At 38.0% G+C, this 20,703-nt stretch overlaps 1 protein-coding gene across 5 annotated transcripts in view; it reads right to left on the bottom strand.

The window, feature by feature from the left end:
* Positions 1 to 11,635: 11,635 nt before the first annotated feature.
* Positions 11,636 to 20,703, bottom strand: part of LOC124609238 — a 330,778-nt gene continuing 321,710 nt past the window's right edge. For all 5 annotated transcript variants that reach the window (XM_047140056.1, XM_047140059.1, XM_047140060.1 and 2 more), the window contains one exon: positions 11,636 to 11,981. In XM_047140056.1, the coding sequence (XP_046996012.1) occupies positions 11,892 to 11,981 (90 nt within the window). In that variant the 3' untranslated portion in view covers positions 11,636 to 11,891. The remainder of the gene's footprint in view (positions 11,982 to 20,703) is intronic.

Genomic DNA, 20,703 nt, shown 5'->3' with positions numbered 1-20,703 from the left:
AGACACTTAAAGTAGTAAAGGAGTTTTGCTGTTTGGGGAGCAAAATAACTGATGATGGTCGAAGTAGAGAGGATATAAAATGTAGACTGGCAATGGCAAGGATAGGGTTTCTGAAGAAGAGAAATTTGTTAACATCGAGTATAGATTTAAGTGTCAGGTAGTCGTTTCTGAAAGTATTTGTATGGAAGTGAATCATGGACGATAAATAGTATGGACAAGAAGAGAATAGAAGCTTTCGAAATGTGGTGCTACTGATGAATGCTGAAGATTAGATGGGTAGATCACATAACTAATGAGGAGGTATTGAACAGAATTGGGGAGAAGAGGAGTTTGTGGTACAACTTGACAAGAAGAAGGGACCGGTTGGTAGTACATGTTTGGAGGCATTAAGGGATCACAAATTTAGCATTGGAGGGCAGCATGGAGGGTAAAAATAGTAGAGGGAGGCCAAGAGATGAATACACTAAACAGATCCAGAAGGATGTAGGTTGCAGTAAGTACTGGGAGATGTAGAAGCTTGCACAGGATAGAGTAGCATGGAGAGCTCATCAAACCAGTCTCAGGACACAACAACAACACAGAAAATTGGAATAGAGATCAACATAAACATCATTTCTGCCCTTTTTATTGCTCATGAAAACCACACATTGCATGTTGTACCACCATACAGCAAGACCTTCAGAGGTTGTGGTCCAGATTGCTGTACACACTGGTTTCTCTAATACCCAGCAGCATGTCCTCTTGCATTGATGGATGCCTGTATTTGTTGTGGTATACTATCCACAAGCTCATCAAGGCAGTGTTGGTCCAGATTGTCCCACCCCTCAACAGTGATTCGGTGTACATCCCTCAGAGTGGTTGGTGGGTCACATCGTGCATAAACAGCCCTTTTCAATCTATCCCAGGCATGTTCGATAGGATTCATGTGTGGAGAACTTGGTCGCCCCTCTAGTCGAGTGATGTTATCCTGAAGGAAGTCATTCACCAGATGTGCACAATGGCAGTGTGAATTGTTGTCCATGATGACAAATACATCGCCAATATGCTGCCAATATGGTTGCACTATCGGTCAGAGGAGGACATTCACATATCGTACATCCATTACAGCGCCTTCCATTACCACCAGCGGCGTACATCAGCCCCACATAATGCCACCCCAAAACAGCAGGGAACCTCTACCTTGCTGCACTCGTTGGACAGTGTGTCTAAGGCAATCAGTCTGGTTGGGTTGCCTCCAAACATGTCTCTGACGATTGTCTGGTTGAAGGCATATGCGACACTCATCGGTGAAGAGAATGTGATGCCAACTCTGAGCGGTCCATTCAGCATGTTTTGGGTGCATCTGTACCGCAATGCATGGTGTTGTGGTTGCAAAGATGGACCTCACCATGGATGTCGGGAGTGAAGTTGCGCATCATGCAGATTGTGGCACGACATCCTGTGGCTGCACAAAAAGCATTATTCAACATGGTGGCGTTGCTGTCAGGGTTCCTCTGATCCATAATCTGTGGGTAGCAGTCATCCACTGCTGTAGTAGTCCATGGGTGGCCTGAGTGAGGCATGTCATCAACAGTTCATGTCTCTCTGTATCTCCTCCATGTCGAAACAACATCACTTTGGTTCACTCTGAGATGCCTGGACACTTCCCTTGTTGAGAGCCCTTCCTGGTACAAAGTAACAATGCGGAAATGATCGAACCGTAGTATTGACCGTCTAGGCATGATTGAACTACAGACAACACGATCCGTGTACCTCCTTCCTGGTGGAATTACTGGAACTGATCAGCTGTCAGACCTCCTCTGTCTAATAGGCGCTGCTTATGCATGGTTGTTTACATGTTTGGGTGGGTTTACTGACATCTCTGAACAGTCAAAGGGTCTGTGTCTGCGATACAATATCCACAGTGAACATCTATCTTCAGGAGTATTGGGAACCAGGGTGATGCAAAACAACTCTTTTTGATGTGTGTATGTTCTGTAGAGAAATGTATTCCCAAAATTTTATTACTCTACATAAATATTTTCTGGTGTTGCAGCTCTTTTCTGTCAGTATATTTTGTCGTATCTTTTGGATTTTTTGTTAGATACCTTTTGTCCTTGATTTTTATGTTTTATTGATTCATCTTTTTGTTACCTGTTTCCTGCACAGTTGGAATTTTTTCTCAATTGGATGTGGCAAGTGAACCGAGAAATTTTTATGCAGTGACTCAGCTGCGAAAAACTTTGTAGCAGTATTGCATCATGTTTGTCCCACTGTGCCCTAGAGCCATTGTTTATTCTGTTTATTTAAGTATTACTGACTGATCTTTGTAAAATTTCATTTCTTATCAGTCTAGAGCCTGTATACTCACTTTTGGCTGAGCAAATTACTTATTGTGTTCCATTTATGATGGTTTCTAGTTACTACTTTGTGTGGAGTTTGCCCTGGCATGAAGTATAACTTCTTTTAAATTTGTCTTAGGATGATTTCTATTTTTGGGGTCAGACTGTTTCATGTTCATGATATTTTTAAAATGTCTGTTGATTTACTGAGGTTGGATGAAGGGAGAACATTGATTTCGCAGTTCAAAACTATAAATTTTTTTAAAAATAGAGTTGACAATGACAAGAAATTCATTTTTTCACTCTGTTTTGTTGAGTCACTTTTAGTTTTGTCCTTTTCCTTGTAAGTCACTGTTTTCCATTATATTTATTTGCAAATTTTGCATTCAAGCAGTTACCTGTATCTTCTTTCACTTTAATTGTCCGAGTTTTGTATTGTACTTGGCGAAGGATTACCAAGTACACTGGGTATTTAGAAGATAGGCATAAGGTGAACCCATGAAACCAGGTATGTTTTGTGTGAAGTAGGAGTTAGTATGTCTCAATTTGTTAAATATATCAAGGGGAGAAAAGTATGATTTTTTTTTCTAAGATGACACTGTACTCTAATAAATGTCGTATGGTAGGTATACCAAGGAAGAAGGACTTAAATCTGTGTTGAGGAAAGGGAAGGATAACATATTTAGTGCCACCACTGCTGTGAAAGAAGAGAGAAAAGTATGGTGACATAGGAGATATGTGATGGAGGAATAGGTGAATCGTTTCATATTTTGAGACTTACCCTGATGTCATGTAGAAAGAAACTTATCTGCATTGTGGTAGGTGGATTAGTATAATTAAATAGGAAATTATTGAAAATGTAAAAGGTGGGTGCATGTGTACGATTCAATTAAGGGAAGTTTAAAAATCAAAAAAATCGTACTATACAAATTGTGCAATAATTTAAAATTCTTAAGTACTAATATATAACTCCACCTAAAGTATTACAGAAGATTAAGGCAGCCAGAATCTGCTGTATTATCATAAAGGCTGGATTTTTGTATTTATATTTTGTAAATATGTCTTGAAACAAACATGAATTGCATTAAGAAATCAGTGTTATGTGGACAAAGCAGCATTAAATGAAAATTGCAGTCAAAATGCCTTAGTACATATTAAGGTTGGATATAGCTCATGTTAAGAAAATATTGTGTGCACAGGCAGAATCACATTACCTTAATGATGTCTGAGACATAATCACTGACGTATTACTGTACTGGATGACATGGCAAGACCTCCAGCACACTTAAATGAGAATGCTAATACTATGTTCATAAAATGAAAATATTACATGGTCCACTCACATTAATATGACCACCACCTATGTTTGACATCAACATGTAATAAACACCCACAGACAGCAGGTGGCAGCACTGGCAGTGGAGGGTATATAAAATGTGTCGAGAGATGCAGAGAACAGTGCAGTCGTCATCGAACTGCCCAAAAGGACATGATCACTGGCTTTCGTTCAAGGGTGGAAGCATCTCTGAAACAGCTGAGTTTGGAAACTGTTTGCATGTCATTGTAGTTAAAGTATAACTTGCATGGCAAACAGTTCTGAGGCAACTGTGGTGCATGATGGGCCACAGATGACAAGGCTGAATGATGGATGCGGAGATGTGAACAAGCAAATAGATGAGCAACTTTTGAGCAACTGTCTGCCCAGATAAACCAAGGAGCTACCAACGATGTCTCCTCAAACAAACATTTAGCAAATATTGCAGCAGATGTGCCTCTGCAGCAGGTGCCTGGTTCCTGCACCCATGCCGATTGCTGTTCATCAGCAATGAAGGCTGGAATTTGTATGTCAGTTCCAATGATGGACATCCACTGAGTGGTGACAGGTGGACTTTTCTGATGAATCACATTTTATGCTCCATCAAACAGATGGCCATTGGCATGTGCATTATGAAATGTCTGAAAGCAAACACCCTGCAACAACCATTGCAAGGGTACCAGCCAGATGTGGAAGCATTATCATCTGGGAAATGTTTTCATGGCATTCCCGGCATGATCTCATCATTCTGGAAATCACAGTGGATCAACACAAGTAGGTATCTATCCTTGGGGATGATTTCCACCCCTACATGCAGTTTTTGACAAAATAATTTAATTGGATAGATAAAAAATCTAATCACCAGTTGGTGGCAGAACACATCCATAAGACAGTTGAAATTGGAAAGCTTTCGGAGCCAGCAGCTCCTTCTTCAAGCAGAAGGGTTGAAGAGGAAAGAACAGGGGTAAAGGGGAAGGACTGGAGAGGTCTATCAAAAGGGATAGATTTTGGGGGAGACTTACCACTTGGGATGAGAAGAAAAGACAGATTATTAGGGATTACAACAGTTGAGACGGTAACCAGGGTAGGAGCCTTAGGGTAGGGAGATGGGTGCAGGAGTATATGGTCTGACAAGAATATTGTGGAGATTGGGAGGGTGACAGAAAACTATTCTAGGAGTGGTGGGCAAAATTTCAGACAGAATGGATCTCATTTTAGGGCATGATTTTCGGAAGTCATGGCCCTGTTGAAGTAGCAGATTAACACATTCTACACCAGAATAATACTGAGTCACCAGTGGTGTGCTCCGAAGTTATTTTTTCGTGGGATCAGCAGTACCAGGCCTGGAAATGATGGCCCGGGAAATCTGCTTTTTTAACTAGGCTGATGGGCTAGTTACATGCAGTGAAAGCTGAGGTGAGAATGGTGTCGTATTGCTGCAAAACCTATACACTTGAACAAATACATTGGCCTCGGATGCCAAAGCTGTATGGGAGGGAACATCTGACATGGAAAGGATGGCAACTGTCAAAATGTAAGTACTGTTGTTTGTTGGTAGGTTTAATGTGGACAGAAGTATGTAGCTGGCCTTCAGTGAGAATGAGATTAACATCAAGGAAAGTGGTGTGGGATTTGGAATAGGGGCATGTGAAATTTATTTGGGAGAAGATATTCAGAGATTCCCGGAATTTTAGCAGGTCAGACCAGAGGCTGAAGACTTACAGATCCCAGGGAAGTGCCCTCCAAGTGACCCTTGAAAGTTCCCATGGTCTGTTTGTGTCTGCCCCTCAAAGGTGAAGTACTGTTTGATAAGTATAAAGTTGCTTAAGTTGAGCAGGAAAGATGTCATAGGTTTGGAATCAGGTGGGTGCTGACTGAGGAAGTGTTCAGCAGCAGCAGCAGACAGACCATGTACTTGGGGGATGGCATCAATGGTGACAAGTAAGGTGTGTGGTGGGAGTGGGACACACACGGATTTCAGATGAGCTAGGAAATAGTTGGTATCTTTGGTGTAGGAGGAGAGTCTTTGTACTATGGGTTGCAGGTTTTGATCAACTAAGGCAGATAAATGTTTGATGCGTGCTTTGAAGCCAGCAACTATGGGATTAAACCCTCAGGCCCCCCACAAGGACTAACATGTCAATCCACAGAACATCTCACACCACCCAAACCATGCACCCCACCTTTTACCTTCTTCCTAAGATCCACAAACCCAGTCATCCTGGCTATCCTATAGGTGCTAACTTCAAAGGACCCACTGAACTTATATCTGCCTTAGTTGATCAACACCTGCAACCCATAGTACTTCCATCCTACATCGAAGATACCAACCATTTCCTAGATTGTCTGAAATCCAAGCCTGTGCCACTCCCATCGCATATCTTAACTGTCACTATTGATGACACCTCCCTCTATACCAACATCCCCTACATACATAGCCTGTCTGCTGCTGAACATTTCCTCAGTCAGTGCCCACCTGATTGTAAACCTATGACATCCTCCCTACTCAACTTAAGCAACTTTATACTTACCAACAACTACTTCACCTTTGAGGGGTGTGGCCATCGGAACCAGGGTGGCTCCCTATGCCAACCTTTTCATGGGTCACTTGGAGGGCGCTTTCCTGAGATCTATGTCTTCAGTCCCTTGTTTGGTTTAGATACATTGATGACATCTTTACCATATGAACACATAGTGAGGCTGACCTGCTAAAATTCGTGGAATCTCTGAATACCTTCTCCCAAATAAATTTCACATGGTTCTATTCCAGATCCCATGCCACTTTTCTTGACGTTGATCTCATCCTCACCGAAGATCAGCTACAAAGTTCCGTCCACATTAAACCTACCAACAAACGACAATACTTACATTTTGACAGTGGCCATCCTTTCCATGTCAAACGTTCCCTCCCATGCAGCCTTGTTATCCGAGGTAAACATATTTGTTGAGATGCAGACTCTTTACAGCAATATACCACCATTCTCACCTCAGCCTTCACTGCGTGTAATTACCCCACAGCCTAGTTAAAAAGCAGGCCATCACATCCTATCCTGGTACTGCTGATCCCTCCAAAAAATAACTTCGGAGCACACCACTGATGACTCAGTATAATCCTGCTTTAGAGTGTGTTAATAAGCTACTTCAACAGGGCCGTGACTTCTGAAAATCATGCCCTAAAATGAGATCCATTCTGTCTGAAATTTTGGCCACCATACCTAGAATAGTTTTCTGTCATCCTTCCAATCTCCACAATTTCTTGTCAGACGTTATGCTCCTTCTGCATGCATCTCCCTACCCTTGTGACTGTCCCTGCTGGAAGACTTGCCCCATGCATCCTCCTACCACCACCTATAGCAGTCCTGTAACTGGCAAAACATATACTATCAAAGGGAGAGCTACCTGTGAAATGACACAAGTCATATAGCAGCTGTTATGTAAACACTGTTTGGCCTTCTACATCGGCATGACTACCACCAAATTATCAATTAGGATGAATGGGCATAGGCAGAGTGTATATACTGGCAACTCACAATATTCTGTTGCAGAGCATGATGTACAACATGACAGTCATGACCTCGGCACCTGTTTCACCACACATGCCATCTAGATTCTTCCCCCAGACACCAGTTTCTCAGAACTCCGCAGGTGGGAACTAGCACAACAACATGTCCTTGGTTCTTGCCACCCACCTGGCTTTAATTTATGAGAGATTGGGTTCAATGTCTGTTCCACTTCCTCCGTTATGACCTCTTGAAACGTCTCGGTTTTCTGCTCGCCGTGCAATCCTCCAAGTGCCTTCTGAACTTCCTCTCTCACTATCTGATGAAGAACACTTGTGAAATCAGTTTCATCCTCCATCACAGACATTGATACGAAGTTTGGAAGCCGTTCAAACTTCTTGTGTATAATTCTTTTCTGATGCACTGTCTCGATATACGGGCACCATTTTATGAAATGTCTGTTGTCGAAAACTCCTTCAGGAGTAGGGCTTGATACATGTCCTCAGCAACACCCTTCATGAAATGTGCAACTTTACCATCTTCCTTCATTCGAAGATCCACTATTTTACACAGCTCCAAGACGTCTTAAATGTAGGATGTGGTCATTTCTCCTGGACACTGTGCCCTGCACTTTAATTTATCTTCAGCCTTGCATTTCGGTCGTTGTGTGTCGCCGAAATACTTGCACAGTTCCACCTGGAATACTTCCCAGCTTGTGAACTTCTCCTCATTGTTCTCATACCATTGCTTGACAGTGCCCTCCAAGTAGAAAAATACGTTAGCCAAACACATGGTGTCATCCCATTTGTTAAATTTGGGTATACGCTCATATACCTTCAGCCATTGTTTGGATCTTGGCCATTGGCACCAGAGAACCCAGAAGGATGTCTAATGTGGTGGCACACAGTTGCTGTCATCGTGACAACCTCTTCTTCTTCTGTCTCTGATAGATTGCCATCTGTTGAATATGGCTTGAACTCGGGTTTCTCGCCACGTAAACAGCGGCTCTGTCGCAGCCTGATGGGAGCCACTGTGTCGTCAATAATGTGCGGTATCACAAGTTCCAATACCCAGCGCCTCCACCAGAATGTCGTGCAGAAGAAGGTGTCATTCGATGAATGACAAACACTAACTTCACTTAACGAAGGTTTCTTCAGCACTTGCACATACAAGAGCGTGGAGCGAACTACCTCCTGCCAGAACACAAATGGTATATATACAGCTACAGAACATTCCAGTACAATGCTTCTTTCTGTTTGTGGATGCTTCTAGAATGTACTCGAACTGAATATAGAAATTAAAATTTTTCAGTTCAGGTAAGTTTTGAACTCTCGACCCTCCATGCAAAATCTAGTATCATAACCACCAGACTACGGCGACTGTGCTACTTGGCTTCTTCTGCGACAATATCTTACAAAAATGTTTTCTTCTTACACTTAATGAAAGCTTTATAATAGGCAATTTCTTGATAACCAGAGCAACAAATTTTATTTTGTTACTGGTGGCAGTTAGCAGTATCTAATTTATAAGTACTTCTATTTTATAAGGTCTACATCTCCAGCGATACATATCTTTCTCCACTAGTACTTGCATGCAAGGTAAAAAGGCTGACCAACACACAAAGTAGCATTCACTATCAGAATTTTTCTAAAATTCTGTGAGCTAAATTCAAAAATAAAAAATAGCATTTTCTGTTTTCCATGGTGCACTTTGCATTGGTCTAAGGAGACCTTTTAATATACTTTGTCACCATATAAATGTCCGTCCCTGGTAGCTGACTGGTCAGCGCAACAGAATGTCAATCCTAAGGGCCCGGGTTCGATTCCTGGTTGGGTTGGAGATTTTCTCTGCTCAGGGACTGGGTGTTCTGTTGTCCTTATCATCATCATTTCATCCCCATCAACATGCAAGTCGCTGAAGTGGTGTCAAATCGAAAGACTTGCACCTGGCAAACGGTCTACCCAACGGGAAGCCCTAGTCACACGACATTTACATTTACCATATAAATAGTCATTTCCTAAAAAAACACAAGTGAACTTCTGTGAAGTTTGGAAGGTAGGAGGTGAAATACTGGTGGAAGCAAAGCTGTGAGCACACGTCATGTGTCATCCTTGGGTAGCTTAGCGCTTGTCCACAACAGGCAAAGGTCCTGAGTTCGAATCTCAGTCTGACACACAATTTTAAACTTCCAGGAAGTTCCGAATTAGTGCACACTCTGCTGCAGAGTGCAAAATTCTTTCTAGTACCTATATGGATAGTTAGCAGCCAGGAAAATAATGTTTAAATTAATAAAAATATCTGTATGGAGACAGATCACCACTCACTGGGAAAAAAAAAGGGTACATTGGACTCTGGTACAAGAGCTGCCACGTTGCTTAGTATACAGTCACAGCCCCTCTGTTTCACCCAACGAGTCATTGAACTTGCTGTTGGCAGGAAGCAGAAGATTAGTGTTTAAATAAGTACAGAGTTATCAGTACCAAATGAAATAGGGATAATAGACGTGAGGTGTAATAACCAACAAGAAAACAGTAATATGGATTGGCCACTATCAAGAGCATACTAAACAGATTGCTACAGTCCAGATACGTACAAAGCCATGACACACAACAGCAGTAGAAGTATACTTTATACTAGGCAGATAATGAAAAAATAAAAAAAAGAGACAAAAGGATATGTTATGGGAAACAAAAACAGATTTATACCGGGGGCCGTATTTCAATAATAGGAAATCAAAAAGAATAAATATTAGGAAAACATTGAAAAGTAATGGAACGAAAGGGAAGTGATCTGATAGAATTTTGCACAGGGCACTATCTAAGCACTGCAAATATTTGGTTTAGGAATGATGGAAGAAGACTGTGTAGGTGGAAGAGTATATTATGTAATGGTGAAATGATCAGGGCCGGCCAGTTCAGGAGCATTCTTCCAAACAAGTGACTTATCATTCCCCCCCCTCTCTATCTTTTCCCACTATATTTTCACCTATGTTTGTTATCACTAGTTCTGACACACAATATGTACAAATTATGCAGTTTGGCATCCCTGGTGCCCTGTCCATTTGGCCCCTGCTAATTGTGATTGATCCTGTATAGAATCTTACAGTGATGGTGCCTCTGCTGATCCTCTCAGTTTGGTGACCCAATTAGCAGCTTATATCATTTGTGCCTTAAATGGCCAAGACAATGACAAGATAAATATTTAAAAACTAGGCTCTAAACTGAAACACATTTTCAGTAGCTCTGATCAAAATTTATTAGTCACCTAAACCATTCAACAAATTAATATACACAGTACAAATATTTAACTGACAGTGCACAACAAGTCAGACAAAAGCATAACAAACCATCCCTACTAGTGAGTTTTCCCTTGAATTAGTTTCTTGTAAAGAAATAGTTAATTCATTGAGTTCAATATTCTGTCTGGATGTTTATTCTCATTCCATTTTCCTCAAGGCTCATTTCATTCGTTTCATTTAGAAGTCAGTGCAACTTTCCAATGTTTGGATAAATTTAAAAAAATTAGTTAAATTGTAAAATGTAATATCTTATTCACTGTAGTTATCCAGTATGACCTAGCACAAAGTTTGTGTCCTAAATTCAATTCATAGTAAAAAGAAACCTTTGTTGCAAGTATAGTTGGCTTGACTTACTCAATGAAGCTACATCTCCAACATAGAAGAAAAAATATTTTACCAAATATTTGTGAACTAAACAAACTTGAATCCTATTCTTTATATGGTCTATTTGTAACAAAAAGTCATCACATGATTAAAAAAAAAGAGGTAAAACTTACCGAACAGTAGAGTCACTGAGTCGTCAAAAGGTGCATAAACAAAACTGAGAACTCCAACTGAAAGTGAGAACTTTATAGCTTTTGGACTAATTCTTTTTTGGAGCTATATAGATACACACACCTGTACAACTACATTTTCCAGGCTGACTACTTTGTGCCAGCATGCAGCTTGGAATATTTATACAATTTTCTCTTTATTCTTAGTTACTGTGTCCTAGGCCCTCTTGTGATTTTTACCTAACATAAGTTTCTGTTTAGTTTCTTTCATACTTTTATTTGTTTTGACTGTTTCTCATATCATAAGTTCATCACAGAGCCTCCAAGAGATTTCTAATTAGCTATGTTAAATTCAGCATTGTGTACAATTTCCCTTGCCTTTTGCTTGAAACACACATTTTGTATTTACTGGCTGCCTTTTTCCACTTTAGTTTCGCTCCAATGCTCCTCCTTTCCCAATCTATGTCTACACAACCTCTTATCCGTGATGCTGAACTTGCTGCTTAACTTATATCTTCCATTAATACTCACTACACATTTCTGACTTCTTGCACCTTGACTATGCTCTCTTTTCTCTTTTTTTCCATTTTTCAGTTTGCATCTTATGAAGAAACACCGTGTTTCAAACTTTCCCTTCATTTCACTTTTTTTTTTCTTTTTTGCATCCAACATTACAGACACACATTTAGGTATATTTAAAAACAATGTTTTAATAAAAATATCTTTATTTGACTAATAGCTTGTAACAAAAGTTTGTGAAAAAAATAGTTTCAGTTAACCTAATATTTTTTGGCAAGTATAAATATAGTGCAACTTTGATACTTTGCTAAAAAAAAACACAAATGCATTCTGACTAAATATTTACTTCTCTTAGGAATTAATGAAGTTCAAATAAAGAAAATAATTAAAATATGAAAAAGCACCAAATTAAATCAGTCATTATTAAATGCTTATGGCCTGCTGTTAACTAAGAGGTGGAAATTCTTCCTGCACATTTGCGTGAACTTGGCAAAGTGGACAGATGCGGTTCTCTTTAAACCATCTGCGAATACACTGAAAATAAAATGACACAGGTAAGTATTTGAGTACTCTTCTTATCAAACAATAAATGGATGAAAATTTAACTACCTTATGTAATTGGTATTGCAAAGTAAATCAATAAATAAATTCTTTCTATTTAACTATTACATTATTATTATATAATGGTCCTTGCAACAGTTAGTTTAATAAAGAAACCCGAGAAATAAGCTAATAGTAACATTCTATAAGATTTATAAGTCAATAGTTTCAATAGATGTGATTATTTGCAAAATGTATGAGAAGATCCTTAAATGTGAATGTTTTAAAATATGAGTAACAAACAAAAAGTACAAATAACTGACATTATGGAAAACGGATGAATGCTTCAATTTTATTATAGGATAGCCTTTTTATAGCTTTGTTTCAAAGGAGAAGTTGACACAGATTTAGCTGAAAATCAGTCTAAAGCTTCCTCAAAACTTATGAATCCTGGACAAAGTGGTAATTCATAATTATTGCTCTGCTGTGTAATTTTGTTCATGGACTGCAAATGATCTACTGAGTTACATCCAATCCTGTAGCCCACTTGTCTTCGATTAAAATCCTGTTTTTCTTTGTCTTTTTTTTGCATGTGGATGATGACAATTTTAGTGAATATCCTGTACATAATAGAGAAAAGATTAATATGTCTATAGTTTTTTGCATTTTGTCTTCCTAACATCTCATCTGACATTAACTCAAGACTACCATTATTTTAATTATTAACTATCTTTGCATCTGTAACACCTTTTGGCATGCAAAAAAAAAAAAAAAAAAAAAAACACCTTTGTCAAATTTCCCCTTTTGTCTCCATCTGCGTAATCCATATTTTCTAACATGCCAAACTTGTCAATTTAATGTGGTATATTATCTTTTTCTCAATCAAATTATTATAAGCTACACTGCTGACTTCCTTATGTTCCTGACTAATATTTTTACATCACAACATAAAATGTTTCTGTAGTTTGTGTTATAGTTGTTCATATCACAGTTTGCCTAAATATCTTACTGACCGCACATATCAACAGAAGGAATACAAAGGTAATCAGAATTAAAAAAATTGAAAAGATATCTGCACATTTGGTTCTTATCTTATTCAATATCTTCCCTTGGTGTTACGTAGGCTAAACATCCCAATATGTGTCTTCACAAACGTATGCCAGAAAACATTTGTGTAATGCTTTGGTAATACTTCCCTATTAAAAATTGTATATATCAGAAGCAATACAAGAGAATAATGGTTGGATTACAAAAGGAATTACAATGTACTGCCAAATTAAAGTGAATTCTTTATTGAATCAAACAGGAAAATGTCATTATAGTAGCACACACTTACTACAAGACAAATAGAAGTCTTATAAAATCTCTTTAAAAGACAAACAAATGCACAATAGCATAATAACAAATGTATAACAAGTTTACAAAAAGAATGTAGCTTGACCGAAAGAAGGGATTGGTTGACAGGATACATCCTGAAGCACCAAAGAATTGTCAATTAGGTACTGGAAGGAACCCCTGGGGTTACATTTCTAGAGGTAGACCCACTCTTGGCAGGTTCAAATGGATGTTGAATGCACTGATTAGGTGGAGATCAAGACACCTGCACAGGATAGACTAGCACAGAGGACTGCATTAAATCAGTCTGCACTGAAGATATCAACAATGCACTACATAAAAAGCGTTGTTTCAGATATTTCAAAAAAGCCAATGAACAGAATAAATAGTATGGAGAAGAAGAAGAAGAAGAAGAAGAAGAAGAAATGAAAATTGCAATAATACAATTTCAGGGTGTATACGCGGTCAAGGAAAAAAAATTTCTGTGTTATTAAGTGACAGTATATTTTCCCTCAGAAGTGTAAAACTTATCAACCCTTTGAATGGTTACACGGACGTAGAATTTCCCGGCACTTTAGAAAACGACACTCAGGGAAGAAAACTCCTTTTGGAAAGATTTTTGAAGTGCAGCAACATGTACGCTGCATATTTTCGTATTATGAAAGTATAAATTCGAATTCCACCAAACACTGCATGTTACTTTCCGAACCATTGTAATCGAGACTGCGATGCACTTTTGTAAGCCAGTCATAGCTCATGTCACGTGATCCCGCCAGCCGATGACAGTGGATATTCAGACCACAGGACACGTGATGTAGTCAGGTAATAGCAACATCACTTAAGTAGCGCGGATACACAAACAGAAAAAGTTAATGTTTTAAATTAATATACATAGTGCTGCTACAAGAAAAGCAAAACTTTCACGTATAATGTTGATATTTTTTGCGCATGTTATACTTTAAGACATATCACACAAATGTGCCAGTAAAATTTTTAGCCGATTCCAGTGACTTGTTCTCAAAGTTTTCCACAAATAAATTAGCTACCGCAGAGGAGAGAGAGCTTCCCGTAGCACTACATCAATTTGCTCATAATGACGACATGAATGTCTGATCTGGACTCGAAATACTCCTAAACGGCTCGTCATCAAATGCTCTGTGATTTAAGAAATTCATCGTACATTCTCGCACATAGTTCAACTTGTGTAAAAGGAAATTTACTTTTATTTTATTTTTATTTATTGAGCACCCATTTTATCATGTACAATGATATGGGATTTGTCATGTGTTACATACAGAAAAAATATGAACAACAACATATTATGTAAAAAATATCAGTGAACAAATCTGAATTAAATATGTAGGCAAAAACAGTTATAGCTTACATGATATAAATTTGTAACAATATAGGAGACAAATAAGTTACATATATTCTGTGTATAATGGACAGTAACAAGAAACAATGATTATAACACTCTATATTGACAAATTAATTAATTTTTGTGTGTACATAAAAGAGTCTACCCCACGACACAAGTTTGTATATGAGTGAATTACAAGATAGGTGAAGGCACGCTATCTTTCTAAAGAATTCATGTATTCACTAACACTGTGAAAACTATTACTAATTAACATTCTTTTGAGTTCACTTTTAAAACTGTTCAGCTTCTGAATCATTTTAATTTTAAAGGGAAGAGCACTATAGAGAATTTTCTGGTGGTATATTGCACTCTTGTTGTACTGGGCTTTCTTATGCACTTCTCTGTGAAAGTCATTATTCTGTCTTGTTGTATAGTCATGGAACTCAGTGTTTAAAGAAGAAAACTGGGGGTGAGTCTTCAGAAAGCATACACTTTCATAGATGTAAATGGATGGAAGAGTCATGATTTTATATTCCTTGAAAAATTCCCTACATGGATCTCTAGGTGCACTGCTTTTATGATCCTTATCCCTCGTTTTTGAATAATAAAAGAGCATTTTGCCTGACTTGAATTGCCCCAAAATATGATACCATATTGCAAAAGACTATGCATAAATGCATAATATGTACACAATACTGTTTGATCACTGCAGCAATTTTTAAGCATTCAAAATACATAGCAACATTTACTTAATTTTTTTATTGAGCACATCTATATGCTTGTCCCACTTTAGATGCTCATCTAACCAAATTCCTAAGAATTTTGTATTTGGCGTTTGTAGTATATTCTGTTGGCCTAGCTTCACAGTTATATTGGGCTTCACATTATTTGACATATGTCTGTAATTCATCCATAATGTTTTTTTCTCATTCACAAATAAACTGTTGTCCCTGAACCATTTACTTGCTTCAACTGTTGTTTCAATTTTCCTGTTAAGGTCAGTCTCATTCTGAGCTTTAATAAAGAGACTTGTATCATCAGCAAAAAGTACACAATCAGCTTGTGTTAAATAGTTTGGCAAGTCATTTATAAAGATCAAGAACAACAGGGGTCCCAACACAGAACCTTGGGGCACCCCATAACTAACTTCCTTATAACCAGAAAAGTATGACTTTCCATCATGAACTATTTCTACTTTCTGGCATCTGCCAAATAAGTATGACTTAAACCATGCATGAGCAGTACCACGGACTCCATAGCAACTAATTTTTTTGAGCAGTAGTTTATGATCAATAACGTCAAAGGCCTTTGATAAATCTAAAAAGACCCCACAAGTTACTTCATTATTATCAATGGAATTTAGGACAAGTTTTAGAAAGTTGTATATAGCTGTTTCAGTTGATCTATTCTTTCGAAAGCCATTTTGTTCATTGACCAATATTCCACTTTTAAGAAAAGTAGAGAGTCTTCCATACATTACTCTTTCTATAATTTTTGAAAAACAAGTTAACACTGATAAAGGCCTGTAGTTTTTTTACATCATAGCGATCCCCATTTTTGTATAATGGTTTTATAATTGATTGTTTCAGCTTTCTAGGGAAAGTGCCAGTACTGTAAGATGCATTAATTATATCTACAAGAAGAGGAGTAATATATCTGCTGTGTTTAATGATTTTGTCTGGAATGCCATCGGTGCCACAGGATAATTTATTTTTTAGTTTGCTGATCGCATTCTTTACCTCATGTACTGTTACAGGATACAGAAACATAGTTTTGGGATTCCATGTGATGTTATGACTGATGTCTGTACTACTTTGGGTTCGTATGAGGTTTTGAACTACACTTGTATAATGACAGTTGAATATATTGGCAATGTGTAATGGATCATTTATAGTTTTGTCCTCAGTTTTAATAACGTTGTTGTTGTTTCTTACTTTGGTTCTTCCTAAGTTACTATTGATCACTTTCCACACTGATTTCATTTTTTTGTTGCCATTATTTCTACTGATATATGAATCATTATTTAACTTTTTTGCTGCAGTAATTACTTTCTTGTATAATTTCCTATAACACTTAACACATTGTTTCAAAGTGAGATTTTGCCTTGCTGATTTACTTAACATTCTGAGTTGCTCTCCAGATTTTCTTATGCCCTGTGTTATCCATATGTTAATATTGCCTTTTACTTTAATTTTCTTAAGGGGAAAAGCAATTTCAAAGTTATGTTTGTAATCAGCTAGAAATGACTCAAACTTCATGTCTATACTATCATGTTTATCTAGATCCCAACTTGTATTTTTTAACACAGAGTTAAAAATCCTAATGTTGTCCTCATTAATACATCTCCTGTGGATGTGTTGCTCACTTGGCCTAGAGTTTTTACAGAATACATTAATTATACTAAGTTTTAGTGCTTTATGATCCGAGAATCCAGTGTCAATCACTTCTACAACATTGTATAGTTTATGTAAGTCAAGAAATATTTGGTCTATTATTGTTTCAGAGTTCTTTCCATGTCCAGTGTATTCAAAGATAGTTGGTGCTAAATTATGCTAACAAAAGACATTGGTCAGTTTTATAACATTTAAACAGTTGGCACTGAAATCACCAAATACAATAATGCTTTCTGTATAATGTCTTAACTCACTATAAAGACTTCCAACACTGTCTAAAAATTCCATAAAGTTGCCTGATGGGGAACGGTATACACACACAATAATTATTTTAAGGTCTTTAAGTTTGCAAATGCAATATTCAAATACTTTTTCAATGTTTTTTATCTTACTGAACTTGATTTCTTTACATTCAATTCCTTGTCTGACATAAATGCATGTTCCTCCCCCTTTAAAAGTTTCTCTACAGAAGCTACTAAAGTAACGCTTTTCAAACCACCATTCACAATATTTTCCCGCAACTTGCTAGAAATAGGTTTTTTTCAGTAGTCGTCAGAGAACGCCAAATAACAGGCGCCACCACACTTTGACAGCTGCTACGACGCAGGAAGCACGTATGTTTGTATGTGTAAAACATTAAAAGATCTTACATTATGCCACAAAAGAAAGAAAAGATATCAGAGGATAGTCCAAGAGAATCAGAATTTTGTGAACCATACTAAAATGGCATATTTAAAGTGCATACTTAAAGAGCACATTCGTATGTCCAGATTCCCAATGAAGTAGGCCTCGACTTGACATTATGCTTTTCAGAGTGGGTTTTGGGATGTAAATTTTCTTGGAGTACCAGTACTGTATTAGCTCACTTTTGATTCTTTATTATGGCATAATGCCATACATGCTAGAAGATGAAAACGTGCACTTGAAATGCAGCAAGCAGTTGAAATTAGCCAATAGTGTGGAACTAAACACTTTGTTTCAAACACGTTGACTGCCTCTGAGTAAAAGATTAATAAAAGCCAAATTTCTTTAGCAAACTGACAAAAATAACTTCACTGGTCTACCAGGCGATTAATACAATGCTGTCAGAAAAGTGGAAATCCTTCCCCCCCTTCCAGCCCCACCCCCCTCCCTCGAGCGTTTGAGATACGTCAAAAATTTAAAAAATCACATTTTGAAAAATATGTTCATTTTGTAGTGCACATCTTTCTGAAGTCTTAAGTGTGCCAGAGTGCAGTGCCACCCCTCTTCACACAGCATTCTTCTATCAAAGGTCACTGTATTTCGCTCCGTTGGATTGAAACGTCTATATATTTTGTACTGGATGCCATCAAAACATATTCAGGACAGTGGAAATTAAAATGTCCTGTGGTGCATCTCCTGTTCCCAGTCGCCAGGTTTGACATCCTGCCCCCCTCTTTTCTTTTTTTAAATAAATAAATAAATAAATAAAACTCGCAATTAGTACTGGATGGGATTATTTGTAATCGGGAGAACAAGAACTCTTCAGAAAATTTGCACTCTTTATTGCCTGTTAGCTAATAAATTTCTAATTTGGATGACATAAAATTAAATATAGGATACATAAAACCAGTAAAGACAAGAGACAAGCAATATAGTACACATTTCTTCAATCCTTAGCTGCTAGCATTGTTTTCTCTCTAATCTTGCTACAGCTTTACATAGTGTGTTTTCCTTTCTGCGACAGAATCTATTACCTTATCAAAGTTCGTCAAACGTTTTGCTACATGAAAAATTGAAATATTGTTGTCTAACACTGCGTAAGCTGTTAATACAAATAGTACCCAAGACTGGTGTGGTTTCTTGATCTGATTACGTCTATTTTGTCACTGTCTGCTAAATAAAACAAAATAGGTGTTTCTAACATTGCCGAAATTGTAACACACACCAAATAAACGATACTGTTTTGGCACAAATGGTCATTTTTATAACACGTCATATAATTCACGAAGACCAAGATAAAATGCCTATTAGGCCTACTAAAAGCAAAAAGCTTTATGTTAGAAAATAGTTTCACATTTCTATTCATACGTTCCAGTTTCTCGAGCATGAGATCGAAAAGTAGTAGTACGAGATTTTAATATAAATTTGGAATCATCATATACTTCCATAATTTGTTTCCTCTCCTTCCTCGTTCTAACAAACAATCTTGTCACGACTAATTCTGGAACTATTCCTGCCTTTGTCAAAACTTATTTGGCGGTTAACTTCACTAACCCTGCCACAATCACAGGTTTAGTTATCCCTGATTATTCTCGCTGTTATGTTCCTACAAACCATTTTCCGTGCTACTTCCAGAATAGAACTTAAGCGGCTGCTAGACGGGAACTGTACAACTGGCCCTTACTAGTGTAGCCATCTGGCCAAAAATTTTCTGACAAAATTTCATTTTCCTTGATACACCGAGAAGATAATACGTAATCTTTCTTACCTGTTATTTCTGTTAGTCGTTTATTTCCACTCTGGTAGTCTGAATTATGGATTTCCCTAGTAATTATAACAACGCTGATCATTCGCAAATACAATCAACAACATAATCAGACAGGGATTGGCGTTCATTCGTTTGGCTTTACTCCGCTCAGCTTGTATAGCCCAGTCCCCTTTTGCCTCCAGGAAAGTTTATTTCTAGATGCGACGAGGATTCCCCTGACAGAGACATCACATACACTATGCACGCATTCAAAAATCAACTTATGATTTTTTTTTACCATGGGACCAAACTGCTGATGTCATCGGTCCCTAGGCTTACACACTACTTAATTTATCTTACGTTAAGGAGAACACATACACCCATGCCCGAGGGAGGATTTGAACCTCCGACGGGGGGAGTTGCGCGAACAGTGAAAAGTCGCCACGACTGCACGGCTACCCCACGTGGCTTATGATTCATTCAGAAATCAACTTACAGAGTGTGTTCGAAAACCAACAGAGATGCGCATCAAAATCATATGAATAATCGATAGACCAACATGCGCTGGATGCTCGGCACTTAGTGAAACTACGTTTTTACTCCTCAAGAATATGGATTTCGCGCGGCCCCCCCCTGTTTATTAAACCCTTTCTAACTGCATCAGTGCATGCATTCAGGCTAGAGGGGTGCAATACCATACTGGTAAGTGAGCTCATGCTGCCAAGTTCTTTACCCTCAAAACTAATGAGGCTTCATTTTGTTTCCTCCCCCCTTGTGGGTGCTACACATTTTTGTCAGGCAGTGTGTTAGCACACTCCAGCATTATCATTAATGACAAGGCAACATGTTAAACTAACAACATTGCTTGTCAGCTGAAATCGAGACTCCCTATATAAGGATGACCACTACCACTGGGAGAATACATGAATGAACACAAATGAACTGTTGACAAAGGGAATGCCCAGTACCCATTCGCCACACATCCTCTACAGCATGAAACCTGAATGTCTGCTGTAGTGCAGTGGTCCACTTGTATTTACCTGCCCAGCACCAGTTTTCTTACACTCCAGAGATGAAAATTTTCTCTCTATACCATCACTCTCTTTTTAACCTTTGTTAGGTACAACTAACTCTCTCATACTTCCCTGCCACATGGTTATTATTAAAATCTAATTTTTTTGTTTGTTCTTCTTTCTT

Source organism: Schistocerca americana, chromosome 1 (assembly GCF_021461395.2).
Source record: "Schistocerca americana isolate TAMUIC-IGC-003095 chromosome 1, iqSchAmer2.1, whole genome shotgun sequence".
In the NCBI taxonomy this organism is placed as follows: Eukaryota; Metazoa; Arthropoda; class Insecta; order Orthoptera; family Acrididae; genus Schistocerca; species Schistocerca americana.
This window is presented reverse-complemented; position numbering and strand designations above follow the sequence as displayed.